We start from the raw sequence: 16,626 nt of genomic DNA, 5'->3' as shown, positions 1-16,626 counted from the left end.
TGTTGTCACTGAAATTTTAAAGCATATCAAGATTGCCTTGGTGTATCTGGTATACTAAAAAAAAAAAATCCCTGGATTTTCCAATGTAATTTCTTATTCTGTACCTTACTTTTATCCTGGTCTGTTGTTGTCTTCTTAGAAACCATTTATCCATAGTGGCTTTAGAAGACACAGCTGGAGAAGTCCAGCTGAGGAAACAATCCAGTACCTTTCTCAGGCATTTGAAAGAGAAAGTGAGAATAATTGCAGTAGGACTTGAGAAATTTGAGTAAATATCGGATACCTCTCTGAATTCATTAAATGCCAGTCTCTACTGTGAGTTAAGTTTTTAAATTACCTGGAGTCCAAGCCCAAGTTCTTCATCTGGCTGTGGTAATTGATTTATCTAACACATGGTATGTAATTGGCCTGCAGTTTGCTCTCAGCTCATCTCTTTGGGTAAGCCTCTGTGATTCTGATGACTGGGAATAATCTTGAAATTCCTTCCCGAAGAAGCAGAATCCCCTACACACTGATACCACTACACTGACAGCCCTTTAAAACACTCTGTTCTGCTGTCTAAGGAGGTTTGCACATCATGCCTGGCTTCACCGTCCTGCTCCCAGCTCCACACTGCTCCATGGAGTTCCCTTAACTCCTGCACTACCCCAGCATCTCCAGCCTGTTGGACCAGCCCTCTCTTCCAGCAGTTCCTGGTGTCAGCCATCAATAATATTCTAGGAGTGGGGAAAAGGGTGAGGATTTTATTAGTATTTTCCCTTTGGCTTGATTCATTTCTGAATGAATCCCTAATCTTAGATAAATTTTACCCAGGGAGACAAAGTTTTCCCAGAAAGCAAGAGGAGAGACAGAAGAAGAGAAGAGGAGGAAGAGAGGTCCTCATGTAGCTCTTCATGGCCCAACATTACTTTTTTGCAAGGGTGGAAAGATATAGTCCAGTTACTTCATTATTTCTCCTGCCCAAAAGTTTCAAGCAGGTGTTATGTTCTTATTTACTGAACTGGTGTCATTTAATGGTGTCTCAAATTGTTAAGCAGTTTCTGAATCCTCTCTTCTGATGGATGAGGCAATTCTGTCTTTACGTAATTCAGAGGAGCCACATGAGACTTAATTAATATTTATAAAGCATTCAGGATGCTCAGTTGAAAAGGGTGATGATATAAAAGCTCTATAAAAACACTCACAATTTTTCAAATTCTCTGATGTTGCAGGTCAAATTAAAGACTCGTTTTTCCCCCTCATTTTCTAGCAGCAATTGTGTCCCCTATGGGTTGTGTGGAAACAGTCAGTGCCAGAAGCCAGTAACAGAGGGAATTTAAAAGGAGTGGATGATCTATCTATACTTGTAATGGATGGCAGGCCACGAAGCAAAACCAATGAAATGTTGTTTCCTGTGAATCTGTGTCCTGTCTCCTCTAACCACCACCTCATCAGACATCCTCCCACAGCCCTTTGACGTCTGCCACAGGCACACAGTGGATCAGCAGAAGCTGACCCAAGGGCACGGAGGGCTGGTCAGCATGAGCAGTTCAGCCTCCCAGCTGCTGCACCCAGAAAGGGCAACCGAGCTGAACTGCGTCGTGATGACAGGAGAGCTTGTTAGGACATCTGCAATCACCCTGGCTTGTGCAAGTTGGTTGAAAATTGTCTGGAAAAGAAGACAGACATCCCAGCTGTCTGAAGAACCTCATTTCTTAGAATTGCAAAGCACAGCCACAAGCAGATCAGGCCGGACTGAGGCTCTTGAGGCCTCTCAATGATGTCAGGCTTCTACCTCTGCCTCACTTGCAAACAGCTCTTGGTGCCAGCAGAGAAATAAAGCACTGTTTAACTGAGGCTGGAGCAGAGTGGAAATGGTCCCATCCTGCTGCAGGGCAGTACCAAAGAGATGTGGTGGGGATCACAGCGACAACAGCAAAGGCACCGGACTGGAAAGGATGTGTTACAGCTGGCAAACACAAGCACCAGGCAGAGAAACATCACAGCCCACAGGGAAACGTGTGTTTATTTTTCAGGTCGCATCTACCACGCAGAGGAAAATTATAGAGAAAGAGAGTGTGTTCTGTGTGTTTGCATCTCCATTCAGCTGTGCTGAAAAAGGGAAACCATCAAGCCCATAGATTTGTCTAATGTAGGATGATTTAATGGCATATGGCATAATTCAGCAAGTAACCTGAAGCTATCTGCCCCCACAGCAGCCTGTGTTGACAGCTTCTAGTCCCTCAGGAAAGGCTTCCTGGGGCTCCCCAGGGCTCCTTGGGATGTGGCTGCCTGTCTCCACAGCCACCTGCTGTTGTTTGATCCAAGAGCTGCTCTCACCCCTTGTGAGGAGACAAGGGGTAGCATGAGCTGCTTCCAAGACAGAAAGGCAGAGGTTGGTTTATTTCTTATCATACAATGCCTGCAGCTGCTTCCTGCAGACATTCAAATGATCTTGTCCCTGTTCTGTATCAAGTCAAGGGATCACTGGACCAAGCTCCCCAACCACGGTGCCTCGGCAGCACACTCTGATTGAAGTGTGGGGCACATGTGGGCCCATCTTGCCTTTGCTTTCCTCCCCTGGTGCCAGCTCCAACATGTTTCTGTCCATAAGCATGCTGACAGTGACCAGCGGTGCTTTGCAGGGAGCTGAGCTGGGACTTTGGTGTACCTGAAAAATAATCCTTAGGAAAAAGGGATGGAGGGGGTGAAGGTGCAGAGTTTCATTCAGCTGTGCTCCCAGCAAAGCCTCAAGCCAGCTGCCTTGGAACAGGGGGCACAGCACTGGGGAGGAACTGAAAAGGGAAAGGGATGGGGAAAGAGCAGGATTTGTTGCGATCAACACTCTTGTCAAGACATGCACATGAGTGACCTTTCCTGGGATCACAAAGCCACCTGGACACTGGGACAAAGATGCTCAGCAGGGCCCCAGTCATCTCCCTGTCCAGCTCACACCCACGAGCTGTGCAGCAGTGAACAGCACTCTCTCCCCTACCCTGAAGGATTTCCTAAACTCAGTGGACTCCTCAGTTTTTAATGAGGACATGTTCAAATCTGCTTTGCACTAGAGGGGCCAACAGAAGGATTTTAAGTAAAAAACTTCTGTGTGCTGATGAATTAACATGCTCACTGGTGTTTTAATGACTTCTTTCTGGGATACTTGAGGTCAAAAAGGTTATCTTCACAAGGAAAAGCCTGCAGAATATTTTAAAATTGAATTAGTGCTTGTAATGCTTTGCAGAATATTTATGAAGATGATGTGATACTGTGATAACACCTTGTACCCATACTCAGACAAAGTCCTGGAGTTGTCCTGCAGCATCATAAGAAGATTTATATCTAAAGGGGGATGTCTCAGTTTTGGAGACAAAATTTCAGGAGGAAACGCTCTGGAGTGTCTCCTCCAAAGGGAAAAGGGCCTCCCCTTTTCCTCCACCAGTAAGACAAGTGGGTCACAGCAAGTGAAAGTGGAAAAAAACAAACTGTTTATTAACACCAAACAAAACAGGGTAGAAAAAAAAAAACAAAACAAAAACCTCAAATACAACAAATTCCCAAGGGGGAACAGACACACAGGCTCAGACCAGCTGGGGCCACCCTGCGAGCCTGCTGGGGCCACCCCCGCAGGCTTCCTGGACCGGCAAGGAGGGAAGGGAGGCAGTGAGGCAAGGGGAGGAAAGGGGAAAAAGAACAAGAGAAAAACCAACAGAACCTTTTCCTGCTAGCTGGAACACAAAGAGCAGCACAGCGCTCCCGGTGCACTCCCTGCCGAGCCCCGGAGCCCCCGAGCCCTTGGGCTGAGCCGTTCAACCGCCCCGCACTCGGTCCCGTGGCTCCGGCCCCGGGTCCATCCTAAAGGCACAGCGTCCTTGGGCACTGAGAGGATGGTTAAGGAATAAAGTGGCTTCATAACATCAGCCCAGGACAGGGGATAAGCTGAGCTGGCAGCCCTGCCAGTCCCTCTCCTTTCCACCTACCATGCAGAAGATCCAGTTCTCTGCCTCTCAAAGCTGTAAACCTGCCCCGTTGGTTTACATGGGGCAGGGGGAGGGGGTCTGATACAGATCTTCAACCCAGAACTCTGGCCTTGCATCTGGGACACTTCCAAACTTGAGCCATGTTCTGGCCAGGTCTTGGAGTGATAGCTTAGTTTCTTAAAAATACCTGTCTGGACCAGAGAGTGCAGGAAGAAGATGGGTGAAGAGCTTCTCTCCTGATGCACATCTTCACTTGAAGATGAGTAAACCCACATGGTCCTTCAAGGTGGTGGTGGTTGTGTCAGGTGTCAAACACTGCCTGACTCCTGCAACTATAAAAATCAATCACAGCAACATGTAAAACCAATTCCAAATGAAGTGCTTCCTATGTCTAGCAAATATTGCAGCTGGCTGCCCAGGAAATGATGTTCTGTTTCTAAGGGACAGTCCGGGGGCTGAGGTTTGAGAATGGTGGTGCCCAGTCCCTCAGTGGGAATCGCAGCTGTAGATGAAACTCCACCACCATCTGCTGGACACACTGGGGATGGAGCTGGGCTTGTCTGGGTTTTGCTAGGAGCAAAATGACAACACTTCTCTAAAGAAAAAAGTTTAAAAAAAATGCTGGGAGCAAAGTCCTTAGTCCCCTGTTTTACAGTTATCAGGAATTTCTTCTGGCCATGGATGAAAGTGGCAACTACATATCTCCTTTGGAAAGTCTGGTTTTATTTAATTTTATTGTAGCTGTGATAGATCTCAGATACAATTTGTACAAGTACAGCCAGAACGCTAAAGCAGGCAGACAGTCGGGGAAGAGTGTTTTCTTAGGCAATTTAAACAGAACCCCTTATGTTGTTTACACAGCAGTGAGCAGGCAGACTCCAGGTTAAGAGCTTGTGTGAGAATGAGTTGGGAGAAAGAAATCACTATACCAGGGCACACAGAGGACATTGCTGTAGTCAGAGAGCAAGAACAGGGGAACTGAAGAAAGCGAGAGACTGTATTGAAGAAGAAAATCACCCTGAGCTAGTTGGAGCAGGAGTCTCACTGTGCCAGTTATCTCCAGGAGGTCCTGCATACCCAAAATTTCCTGCACAAACCCACCTTCCAGCTTTGCTGAGTCTGCAGCACGGCAGGACACACCAGGCTACTGCAGCAGCAACCTCTCAGGCCTGCTGCATCGTTTAGATCTGATTCTTTAATAAATGAAGAAGTGAGGCTTTAATAAGAGATAAGGGAGCCTTGGACTGCCGTGCTCAGACTAATCTTTTAATGGTTGAAAATTATAGACAAGCTGCTCCAATTTCTTATCTAGCATTTTGCTTTGAATTATTAATAACCAATTTGTACTTAAGTTACTTAGTTCAGAAAATTAACTACATGTGTCACTGATTCCAACATTTTTCATTTTTACTGCCTTCTGCATTGACAAAGGGATAACTTTATATAAACCAATTAAAAGACAAAAACGCACACACAACCTCCTGCCCTCGTGTGCTCTCCCAGCTCTCTGGAATATATCCAGAAATACATCTACGCTTCTTTGCTTCAGACTTCTATAAACTACAACTTGGGTTAATGATTACATTAGGATAGAATTCTCCTAATACCTAAACCAGTTTCCCTAGGCTCCTGGACAAAAAAGAAACATTTTGGGGTAAAAGGGACAGATTCTGCAGTTTTGAGGGAAGAATGCAGGAGTTTTAAAGCCCAGCACCAAAAGTAATTCACATCATATCTAACTACTACAAAAATGTAAACACAAAACGTGTCTAAACTTCCTCCTCTCCTAGAAAAGGGAATATTCATTTTATTACATGCAGTGATTTCTTCTGGGGGATTAAAAGACATTTTTTCAAGGATAAACTAAGGAAACTGGAGGCTATAAATGGCCAGCCAGCCAGCAAGACAAAGGAAGAAACTTGCAGGCAAAGGTGCTGAACTACAATAATTTAGTTTAACGAAGGGGAAATATCAACACAGAAAAAGGCTTTTACTGCCTTCCAACAGGTAGTAGTTTAATTTGCCTTCTCCATCTTGCAGAGACAAGAGGAAGCCTGATTTAAAAAAAGCTGAACACCATGGCTAAAATTAGGCTTCAGCTAAATTAAAAAAAACATACATTAGCATGGTCATAAGGTGAGCCCCTGAAACTTTACATAGCTATGCAAAATGTTTAACTGGGGAACAAAACCAATCCCTCAGCCTCTCCTCAGCCTCGTCCAAAGAGGGACACCGAGTCAAAGGTGTGACACTGGTTTTACAGACAGCTACAGTGAGGAGATAACAAGCCATCCCAGGTACCAATCACACAGCAGCCCTCACACAGCACAGAGCTCTCTGAAAGAGGCTGCTTAAGTACTTTTGGGGGGATCCTGGAAACTCTTCCAACAAAAATGCATTAAAGTAGTGCCATTGTCAACTCTGTGCCATTTATAAATGCTGTTTTCTTTGGGTAGATACAATCACTGGAACCTGAACTCCTGAGATAATGCAACAGTCAAGCCAGCAGTAAACCTGAAGCTCAGGAAATATCACTTGGCTTTCAGTATTTCCAGAGCAGTGCCAGAGTTAAACTGTAAACTGTTAACAGATTACAGGGTTAATTTGTAATTTATTATTGTTATCTGCCAGGAACACTCTGGAAGATGAAAATGCCAGGGGCAGGATTCCTCTCCCCTTTTCCAGTCACCAGGGATTTTACTACTGGCAAAAGTAGGAGACTCCTACACCTCCCTCTATGAAAATGCTCACACAACACAGTAAGACAATGCAGAGCCACAGCGATGTCTGATTTCTTCCCCAGTCCTCTCCTGCTCCCTGCTGGCACTCCATCTGGTTTTAGACCAGAAGAGACACTAAGCAAACATTTTTACAGAACAACCTTAATAAAGCCTTCATATATTTTACTCCTCAATGATTACAGGAACAAAAAGTATAATTCATACTACAGCTGCTCCTGATCTCAAACACAAAGAATCAGCCAGACCACCAGCCAAAGCAGCCAGACCAAGCTGTTTCTGTACAAACACATTCCTACTTTGCCCAGGAAAGATGCCCAGAAGGCAGAGCTTCACCTGTCTGTTCTGCTCACCACCACACAGCAAGGTCCAACCAACAGGAACAGGGACAGGAACCCAGTGTTCCCCAGGAAAAGGAAGCATTAGCCCTCCCAGGCCATCTATCTCAGCACTTCTCTTTGCTCACAGTAAAAAGATTTTACATTATCTACTCTGGTTTTTTCCCACTGCAACTGAAGACTAAATTCACTACTTTTATCCAATCTAGGTACTCCCATAGCCAAGGAATAACCCAGATTCTTCTCCATACAGGGAGCTGAGGGGAAGCCTTTTATTTTTCCCTTCCACCTTGCCCGCAGCATCCTTCAAATAGAACTCCTCAAACAGGCCATGGTATCCCAGCTGAGACCTCATGGACTGGAAAGTTTTCCCCCATGTTTGTCATTCATGTGCAGGAGTAAGGGTATCATTATGTGACACCTGCCCTTTCCACAGCAGCAGCACCCTTCTGAGTCACATTCTGCTTGTGGTCTGCCAGTAAACTGGAGTTTTCTCCCAAGAATTGCTACACAGCTGGTTTATTTCCTCTCCTGTGTACATCCTCTCCTGCCTGTACATCAGTTGGTCTCTCAGACGTAATACCCTGGTTGGAACTGCTTTCTTCTTTTTGCCTTCTCAGATCTTTCAAAAATGTGTCATTACCACTGGGGTCATGATGACCCCCACTGGACTACCTGGCTCTCCTAGATCTTGTTCCCTACAAATGGAAGTGCAAACTCTTTTCTGTTCCCCACTTTAGGCCACTAATGAAGGTACTGAACAGACAAGATTCAAACCAGATGCAGAATCGTGTCCAGTTCTAATAGTAATCCTTCGACTCCAAAATTCTTTCATTCTGACTGTGGCTTGTGTTTCAACGAGAGGAAGAAAAACCACTTTATACCTGTACACACAGTTTTCCTCAAATTACTCTCAAATGAAAATAGAAAACAGCATCAGAAGTGACACGTGTCTAAAGCCATGCATGGGTTCAGTGAATCTTTGGGCCTAATTTACACAAACTGATCTCCATATCTGCATTTCCTCACCTCTCAGGGACTGTGGCTCTGGAAAACATTTGAGACCCAGACACTGCAAATACTATCAGTTTAACAACCAATATTATTACTGTGCTGGAGAACAACCTTTTCATGCAAATTATTCATAGCAATTATGCTTTGTATCTTTTACTGAAATTTTGCATTGCATAATTAAATGTACATAGATTTGTATAACTAATAGTTATTCAGTAATTAATTAAATTTGTTTAACAAAAATGTTTCTGTAACTGTGTATGCTTTATGACAGATGAAAGCTGGAAGTCTTTTTGGGATTTATGGTCTCTCAGGCCTGAACTCTGGCACAACACACAGTGATGAACATTTCCTACATGTTTCTTCAGAAAAGTCCCTTATTCTAAAGATAGCCTCAACTATGATAATACCTTTTGGATAATTACGTTAACAGGTTGGCCAACTTACAGGAGAATAAGTAAGGACAATAATTCTCACCCAGCACTGTAAAACACAAGGAACATCTATAAATAAAAACTGAAAATGTTTCAAGCAGCAACTCAGATCAATGTGGATCTTACCTTCAAAACACAGAGCTACTGAAAACACGATGTACCATGAGAGAACAAAGCAGAGACCTCAAAGCAATGATCCTTCTAAATAAGCCTGACAAACTTTTATTACAGAAAAACTGAATTAAGCAAAAACTAGAGATAAGTGCTTTATCTGACATTTGGGATTTCAAAAGACTGAGAAATAGGAAGACATTTACAGAAATAACATATAAGGTCATCACCAACAAGAATTGGGTTTAATTTAAGCTATTGACAATAATTGAATTCTAAGTTTCCTGCTTCAGCCTAGAGTTGTCAATTAATTGAGCCTTGCTTGCATGTGAACATTGCTAGAGGCCTCTTAAAGAATCAGCTGATTATAACTTTTTTTCCTGAAGAGTGAATCAGCATCCCTCCTTCTCAATTTAGGTAATGATCATCTATGCAGGTTTTATTATATTAAAGCCCCATTCCAATTAATTCACATTTGCCAGATGCTGTCACAATTGCTGACAGGTGCTTATTGGACTCCAGGTCAGCTTGAAATCACCACAAGAAGGGAAGTCTGCAGCATCAGAGCCATCCCAGGCTCCTGAATGACACACACACCCAGGAGGAGAGAGAAACTGCAAAAGAACTTCATGTACATGGGGATGGGGAACACAGAGGAAAAATGGCACCTCCACTTTGCAACAAAACAGTGGCTCAGGAGTTGGGATGTCACCTCAACCTGCTTTTTAAGTGTCTCTGCTGCAGCACATACACTGGTAGAGATACATCTACAACAGAAGATTTTAATGCTTTAATTTCAGAAACTACCTGCAGTGGGACGAAGTTATTGAATGAATTCTCTTAGCAAGTTATTTAAAAAAACAGAACAACAACAAAAATCAAAATAACACTAGAAGAGCTTGTTAAATGTCATATTAGCAAACGGTTTAATTTATTAAAATGACTCCAGTACACCTCTGTGCTTCTACAACAGACACGCATTACACATAACAGGTAAAACACAGTAACATTCTCCAGTCAGCAGTTCCAGGCTCATTAGCTCAGGAACACAAAACCAACAGTATCTTTACATCACCTCCCAGCTCAACCTTCTTCCAGGTGGTGCTAGGGGCACTTCTTTGAGGGGCAGGTAGGCAGTTGAATGCAAGTGTGTGTCTGTGGTTCCTGCTCAGAGAGGGTGAGTGCAGCCCTGTGCTGCCCAGAGCAGGCACGTTTGCCCAGACACTGTCAGGGTCAGTACAAAGTCAGGACTACGGGCAGTGAGGACGTGGATCACTGCGGCCGCACGGGGAGTGCAATTCTACATTTATCATCACCCTAAAAACGGGACATCTACAGGATGTGCATGGAAAGGTTAAGTTTCTCATAGCATGAAAGACACTGGCCCAGAAAGATTTGCACACCTGAGTATTACGCTCACAAGAATGACAAGACTCATGAAAGTCTTGATAAAGTCTTAAAATACAGTTGTGGTAATTCAGGGCCAGTCCTTCCTCCTTTACTGGTTAACTTTACTGAAATCAACTCGACCCGGAATTCTAACAGCAAAAGAAACATGAGAAGTTAATAAAATCAGAAGACACTGAAGGTGTAAATACAGTGCAAGTGTTGGTTTTAGTTTTTTTTGACTGTTACAGCCTGATAATTTTACATTCTGTGCTTTAATTTCAGGGGAAAGCATAGATGTTTTGTGTCAGAACATACACACTAGCATATATACACATATACATACACACTTGCTGCAGAATGCAAAGGCTTCCAGTGGTATATGATTCATAGTACCAATCTCTCACATGCAGGTTTTTTTTTCCATACAAAACCGAAACAGTTTTAGAGGTGCCCCCTCCCCCTGCATATGTAAGTATTCATTAATGTGTATTCACATGCATTATTATCCACTCATTGATTTATGTTAACCAGATTTAGATTTTTAATTTTTTTTTTAATGTAAGCCATAAATGACTTTAGTTGCAACACCTAGTCAGAACACTCCAGTGACCACAGCACTCCTGGGTTTTATGGTAACTAATGCCTCAGTTGGAAAAACATTCTTAATAAAATGACTCAAGTTTTGTTTGCTTCATATTGCTTCATTTAAAAAAAAAAAATTTATGTATAATCTTTGCTGTTAGTACACTTCAGATTTACTGAAGTGCAGTAAACTATGAGAGCTCGTTATTCAGAAGCACCTAGACTTTCTTGATATTAAATGGAAGCCATCAGCAACAAACATTGTATGGAGAATTCATCAGGTGGACAAACAGTGCACATCAGTGAGTATGAGATGAAACTGTTTTCTAAACAGCTGGTAGCCTTCACAAAACAAACGATGTGTGATGTAGTCACTGTCCTGCTGAGACAGCAGGACACAAGAACACAAACAAGTGACTCTAGGGTCAGTGTTTATTCGTATTAATGTAGCTTTGGTTCAGAAATTCTTTAAGTGTTGTAGAGCACCTGGTTTAGTGACAAAACACATGCATCTCACAGTGCTAACAGTAGAATGCTAATAAACTATAAACTGCAGGTTTCAAATATTAATAGCATTTAATAAAAAAATTTACAGAAATATTTTTGTTGACAAATGTGCAGTACAAATCCAAGCTCCTTGGCCACAAACTCTAATTGTGTGCATCAGTTTTGTGCTGGCATAACAGTGCAAGTGCTGGGATTCAAGTATGCTTTTCCATGTTTGTGTTAAGCAACAGAGATTACATGATGAAGTTTGGGAGATTTTCTGCTCAAAAGGCCAGGATGTGAGAATCAAGCAAAGCAATGCAGCAAAGGAAATGCTTAATTTCCCTCATCTAGAAGGCATAAAGGAGGGAAAACACATTTCACAAGCAAACCAGCTTCACATTCCACCAAGTTATTGCTTCAGCTAAATCAGCTGTACTAAAATACAGGACTACAGGTTGCGATCTAAACTGCCCTCACATGAAGAGAAGATGAAATCTGCAGTGCAAGTTCTCCATGCAAAAGGATCAAATTGCAACATCAGAGTCCTGTTTCCTCGGGCAGAAATTATTTGCCATTCAGTTTTGCCTATGAATTAATTTTTTTCGTCAGTTAGATCACAGTCAAAAGTACATTGTTTATATTTCTGTGTTTCCAGAGGTACTACTTCATGCCAATTTAGGTCTGCTCAACAACAGAATACAATATGAACACTTGTTTCCAAAGAACTACGAAGCTGAACTGACGAAGTTATTGCTGAAATTTTTAGGGCCAAAACTAAAACCTATTTCGCCAAATCAAGCCTTTACTCCACTTAAAAAAAATCTGGCATCCTATTAATTAAAAAAAACAAAAGAAAACACTCCCCCTCCCCGAACTTAATAGGTATTCTTTTTTCAATTAAATAATAATCTAAGATTTTACAAGATATTCACATTCAGGCAACTGTCACCTGACTTTCATCTGGCTGAATGACAGATGCCATAATAAAAACAAGAACACTACTCTCACTCTTCCTGACAGCAGTGATTAGTGCAATTTACCACTGCACTACACAGTTTTAATAGTGCAAGGTGTGCCTGCTGACATTTCTCACAATCACCTGCTACATGATCGTTATCCTCAGATGTCTGTACCTGTAATTTTCATTAGAATTTTGGCATTTATGTTAATATTTCTGAAAAACTATGGCTTTATCCATGAAGTATATAGCCTGCCTAAGCAAAATTTTTAAACCATTTATTTAAAACAATAAAACTGAATTGGAATGAAAGTTACTTGGTTAAGCCATAAGCTGTGTTGCCACTAAACTCAAGATCTCAGGGTTAGCTACAGAACACCAATTTGTGTATTTGTGCATCTGTTACAGTCTTTAAAAGTTCATTTAAAATGTAACACTGATAAAAGTCACTCTTTTTTTACATCTAATTCTAATAATTTATCTTTTTTTTGCAACGTTTAATTACTTGTATCCAAAGTGTCATCTGAGTATCACTGTATTACAACAAGACTGGGACTGTAAGAAACCCATAAATGCACACGTAAGAAGGCACTTGTCTTCCAGTAGTTCAAGTCAGAGAAGGCCTTACCCAGACAGTGGCACCTTACACTTTGAAGGATTTGCTAATGTCCCCAGGCTTTGCCACAGTCTCAAAAACTGTCCTTGTGTCCCTGGACAAAGGTGCAATGTGTGGTCTATAATACCATGAAGCTCATGACGAATTCCAGTAGTTTCTGCCTATTGCGCTGAGGTAGGAATGTAGTGCTGAGTTCCAAAATGATGTCTTTCCTTTGCTTAGTCTGCTTGAAAACCTAAAGCACAACATGAACACATGTAAGCATCAGCATGGTACAGGAATCTCCTTTCTTCTGAGATTAAAATGTTACAGTCTATACTAAGTTTTCCCTCATTTACAAGATTTTTTCTTCTCATTTCTTGAAGGCTTAGATGGCAATGCCTTTAGGTGTTATCAGAATTCACTCAGTGTTGAAGCCCTTCAAGTGTTATGGAAGAAAAGAAATTGAGAAATAAGTACAGTGCGTGATAAACAGCCAAAACTCAACAGTGAAGGATAAAACAAGCAATCAAAGGCACTTACAAAAGTGTAAGCACTTTAAAAAAAAGAACTCATATGCTATGCTACAATAGATGCTCAGCAGACATTATCTAGTTCTACTTTTCATGCTAGTTTATCCTGCTGTTGGAAAATGATGGCTTCAAAATGTGCTTTCCTCACAGCTATTAAGAGTCTACAGGAAGATAACTTTACTAGGCCAACTATTTTGGATTATTAAATATATCAGAATTTAAAGGCAAAGACTTCAAAACCCATATCTAGCAACATTTTGCCTAAATGTCAAAACTTTCAAAATTATAATGCTATATCTTATCTGGCATTCAGGAAGCCATGCCATTCTGATGAAAGAAAAACACTTCACTTGCAACATCTACATGGGTAATTTAAAATACTGGTGGTAAAGTATAAAACTGAGTGTTTATCTTAAAGAACACCTGCATCCTCATGGTGAGCACTGAAGGTGTATAAGGATGGTTCTTCTGGAGCATCAGTCACTGCTAAGCCAAAATTCAGTAACTAATGCTTTTTTAAAGATTTAAGTAGACTTCAAAATTAAATTTAGCTGTTACTGAGCACAGAACATGCTCTCAGCCTTTCAATATTGTCCAATAGAGACATGGAGTAAAACCAAGGAACTTCACTTGCTGTGAATAAAAACGTCTAGTCACCCAGCTATCCAGACAGGCCTTCCCAGGGGCAAGAAGTGCCCTGTTCTACAGCTTGTGCTCTCTTTTACAGCCCTCAGCCTGAAGGAAACCAAAATGCTCCAAACCCACAATACATTTCTGCAGATACATTCACTGATTTTAAACTGACACTGAATAGATTCATTGAAATGTCCAAATTGTGCTCCTTATTGAAACAAAACTCAACAGTCACCAGATTTGAGCACCAAACACTTACTCCAATTTCCTTGAAGATTTTCACCGCATTTTTCACGTGACTGTAGGTAGCACTCTCAGCTGCAAGAAAGAAAACCCAGAGATAAACAAACTGCAGTTCAATTGGGGCTACCGTGTGGTAGAAAGAACAGAATGAATCAAACCCAGTTCCAAAACCAGTTCAACATACCATACACAGCAACATTCCTCTCTGTCCTGCTTATTAAGTGCCTGTGTAGCTTCTGAATATATTCAGATTCTAAAACAGGACCACTAAAATTGTGCACAAAGATGACAGCAGAGCTGTATGCCTCCAGTAAAGGTCCCAGTAACCTCTGCAGGAAAGTGATGTACTGCTGGTGCTCTTGAGACTGGCTAACCTAAGAAAAGGCAACAAAAAGTTCAGTGACAGAGACCAGTGGAAACCAGAAACGACCTGCAAGGCAGAACATGGCAAAACAGCATCCAAAAGAAAAACAAAAGCTCAAAAACTTGCACCAAAACAAGTGTGGTGGCACAGCACAATATGAGAGCGTAGCAAGAAAAGAGGTTTATCATGAGGGACAAAACAGGCACTGAACTTCACAGACCAATGCTATTTTTTCCTCCTCCATGGTATTATACTATTTTTCCAAAATAAAATTAAAGACATCATGCTGTTCCACAGCCAACAGAAGGGCTGCCCTACATTCACAGAGTTGGACAGAAGTTTTCAAGTGTTAACAAGTATCCTAAAGAGTGTTTGTGTCAGCTCTGAGAAAACTAGTAAAGTATCTAAAATCAACATAAGCAGCCTATGAAGTGGAATATAGGCTGAATATAAATACCAGTCAGATGTGCCCCTTTTAGAGTGCATGTTAAGAATAAAACCAAGATACTTGAGTCTTTATCAGTTTTCAGGACTCTAACCATTGCTCTTCCCTGTAAAGATTATTTGATGTTTCTTCAGCTGTTTTCCTCATGGGAAGCAGACAAAGGTATTTTATGGACTGTACAAAAAAACTACAAACTAAGATTGCAAATCAAGAAAAAAACCCCAAATAAAGAAAAATATCAGTACCTGTCCTGAAAAAGCAATTTGTATCTCTCACAAGAGGGTTTAACATTATTAGCCTAAGGAAAATACTACCTTCAGGTAGCAATCTCTCTGTTCCTCTCCAAAATCACTGTCTTCATCTTCCTCGTCACTTCTCCAAGATAACGGCTCAGGGAGTTTTTTATTCCACTGATGTTCTGTAAGACTGGGGCTAACATCCTCCTGATCATCCTGCTTAAATTTCAAAGACAAGGTGGTAAATAGGTACAACTTCAAATCCAGGCAAGCAATAGGTTTATTTTATAATCTCATCTGACTTATCAATGCATTTATTAACCAGTATTTAATGGAAGCAGGTGAGACTCAATTATAGGAAGCAGTGAGAAACAGATAGAAAAGAGAAATTTGGTGAAAAAGACTTTTTTCCTTGCTTCCTCCTGGGTGCCAAGGTTTGTTTAGCATGCACAAAAAGAAGTTTATGAAGCAAAGATATGCTGGATCAGCTGCCTCTGCTCCTAAGGTCTTCTTTGCACTGTGCACCTCTGGCAAACTGCACCACACAGTGACTCTCCTGCAGCCCCAAAACTGCAATTTGGGGAGTTTTACAGTAATTCTGAGATCAATGCAAAGAAATTAAAGAATGACAAAAGGTCTGGACTCCTGACTCCTGTATAGCAGAAAGTAAAAATCCATGTAGCTATGCTACATTTGAAAGGGCTCCAAAAATAAAATAAATCCCAAGTTTCAAGACAATACAAAAATACTTGTCTTCCTAAGTAGCCTTATTGGTAAAATGAAATTATACACAGAGTCATGAAGCATCACAGGCTGACTGCACCCTATGCATAGAAGAATGAAGCAGTCTCAGTCCTGGGCACGTTGTTACAAGCTTTCAGTAACAATGTACATTTAGAACAAGTCTCACAACTAAGGAGCATGAACTACCCGTAGCACAGTACAGAACTCCTACAGCATCTCTGCCATTTTACCTCGGCCACCAGAAGAATGCCATACTGGATCAGCCTCTCCACAGATTCATGGCAAACTTGGTAGATCACCTGGCAAGGCTGCACAACATAAAAGGAATGCAATGAAAAAATCACATCCATTACACCCATTATGGCAACATCATTCCCTGTTCAGTATGAGCCTTTTAGATATAGCAGTATTATTCCTTTTATGCAAGTTGTTAAAACTTTTATCAGCATAATCCCAATGCACCACTCTTGTGTTTACCCTGGCAGACATTAAAAAAAATTATAGTGAAATAGGATATTTAAAACATGTCCAAGATTTTTCTGAAATGCATTACCACTGGTAGAAAGCCACATTAAATATTCTCCCCTTTTAACAGCCTCTAACCAAATTTTAGTTTGTTAACAATTCTGGAATAAAATCATCATAAAATTGAAATTATTGAAACTCGGAACAGCGACCTATTTGGAATTTAAAGGAAACTACACTTTCAAGAAATTCTCTTATGTGTTTTGAAACTGAATAAACAAAAACAACCTCTTTTACATTATTCATCACCATCCAGGAAATATTTTCTTAGTTAAAAAAATAATCATCTACTACTAACT

General features: G+C 41.3%; 1 protein-coding gene across 8 annotated transcripts in view; it reads right to left on the bottom strand.

The window, feature by feature from the left end:
- Window positions 1–9,493: 9,493 nt before the first annotated feature.
- GPAM (glycerol-3-phosphate acyltransferase, mitochondrial) overlaps window positions 9,494–16,626 on the bottom strand; it is a 47,297-nt gene continuing 40,164 nt past the window's right edge. For 7 of the 8 annotated variants that reach the window (XM_032115610.1, XM_032115609.1, XM_032115607.1 and 4 more), the window contains 5 exons: window positions 16,033–16,110; window positions 15,137–15,277; window positions 14,198–14,387; window positions 14,030–14,088; window positions 9,494–12,860 (listed from right to left, as the gene is read on the bottom strand). In XM_032115610.1, the coding sequence (XP_031971501.1) occupies window positions 12,744–12,860; window positions 14,030–14,088; window positions 14,198–14,387; window positions 15,137–15,277; window positions 16,033–16,110 (585 nt within the window). In that variant the 3' untranslated portion in view covers window positions 9,494–12,743. The remainder of the gene's footprint in view (window positions 12,861–14,029; window positions 14,089–14,197; window positions 14,388–15,136; window positions 15,278–16,032; window positions 16,111–16,626) is intronic. The other variant, XM_032115613.1, reaches the window with a different exon arrangement.

The sequence above is a fragment of the Corvus moneduloides genome, chromosome 8 (genome assembly GCF_009650955.1).
Source record: "Corvus moneduloides isolate bCorMon1 chromosome 8, bCorMon1.pri, whole genome shotgun sequence".
NCBI classification, from domain to species: domain Eukaryota; kingdom Metazoa; phylum Chordata; class Aves; order Passeriformes; family Corvidae; genus Corvus; species Corvus moneduloides.
The sequence above is the reverse complement of the archived record's forward strand: the minus strand, read 5'-3'. Positions and strand labels throughout refer to the sequence as shown.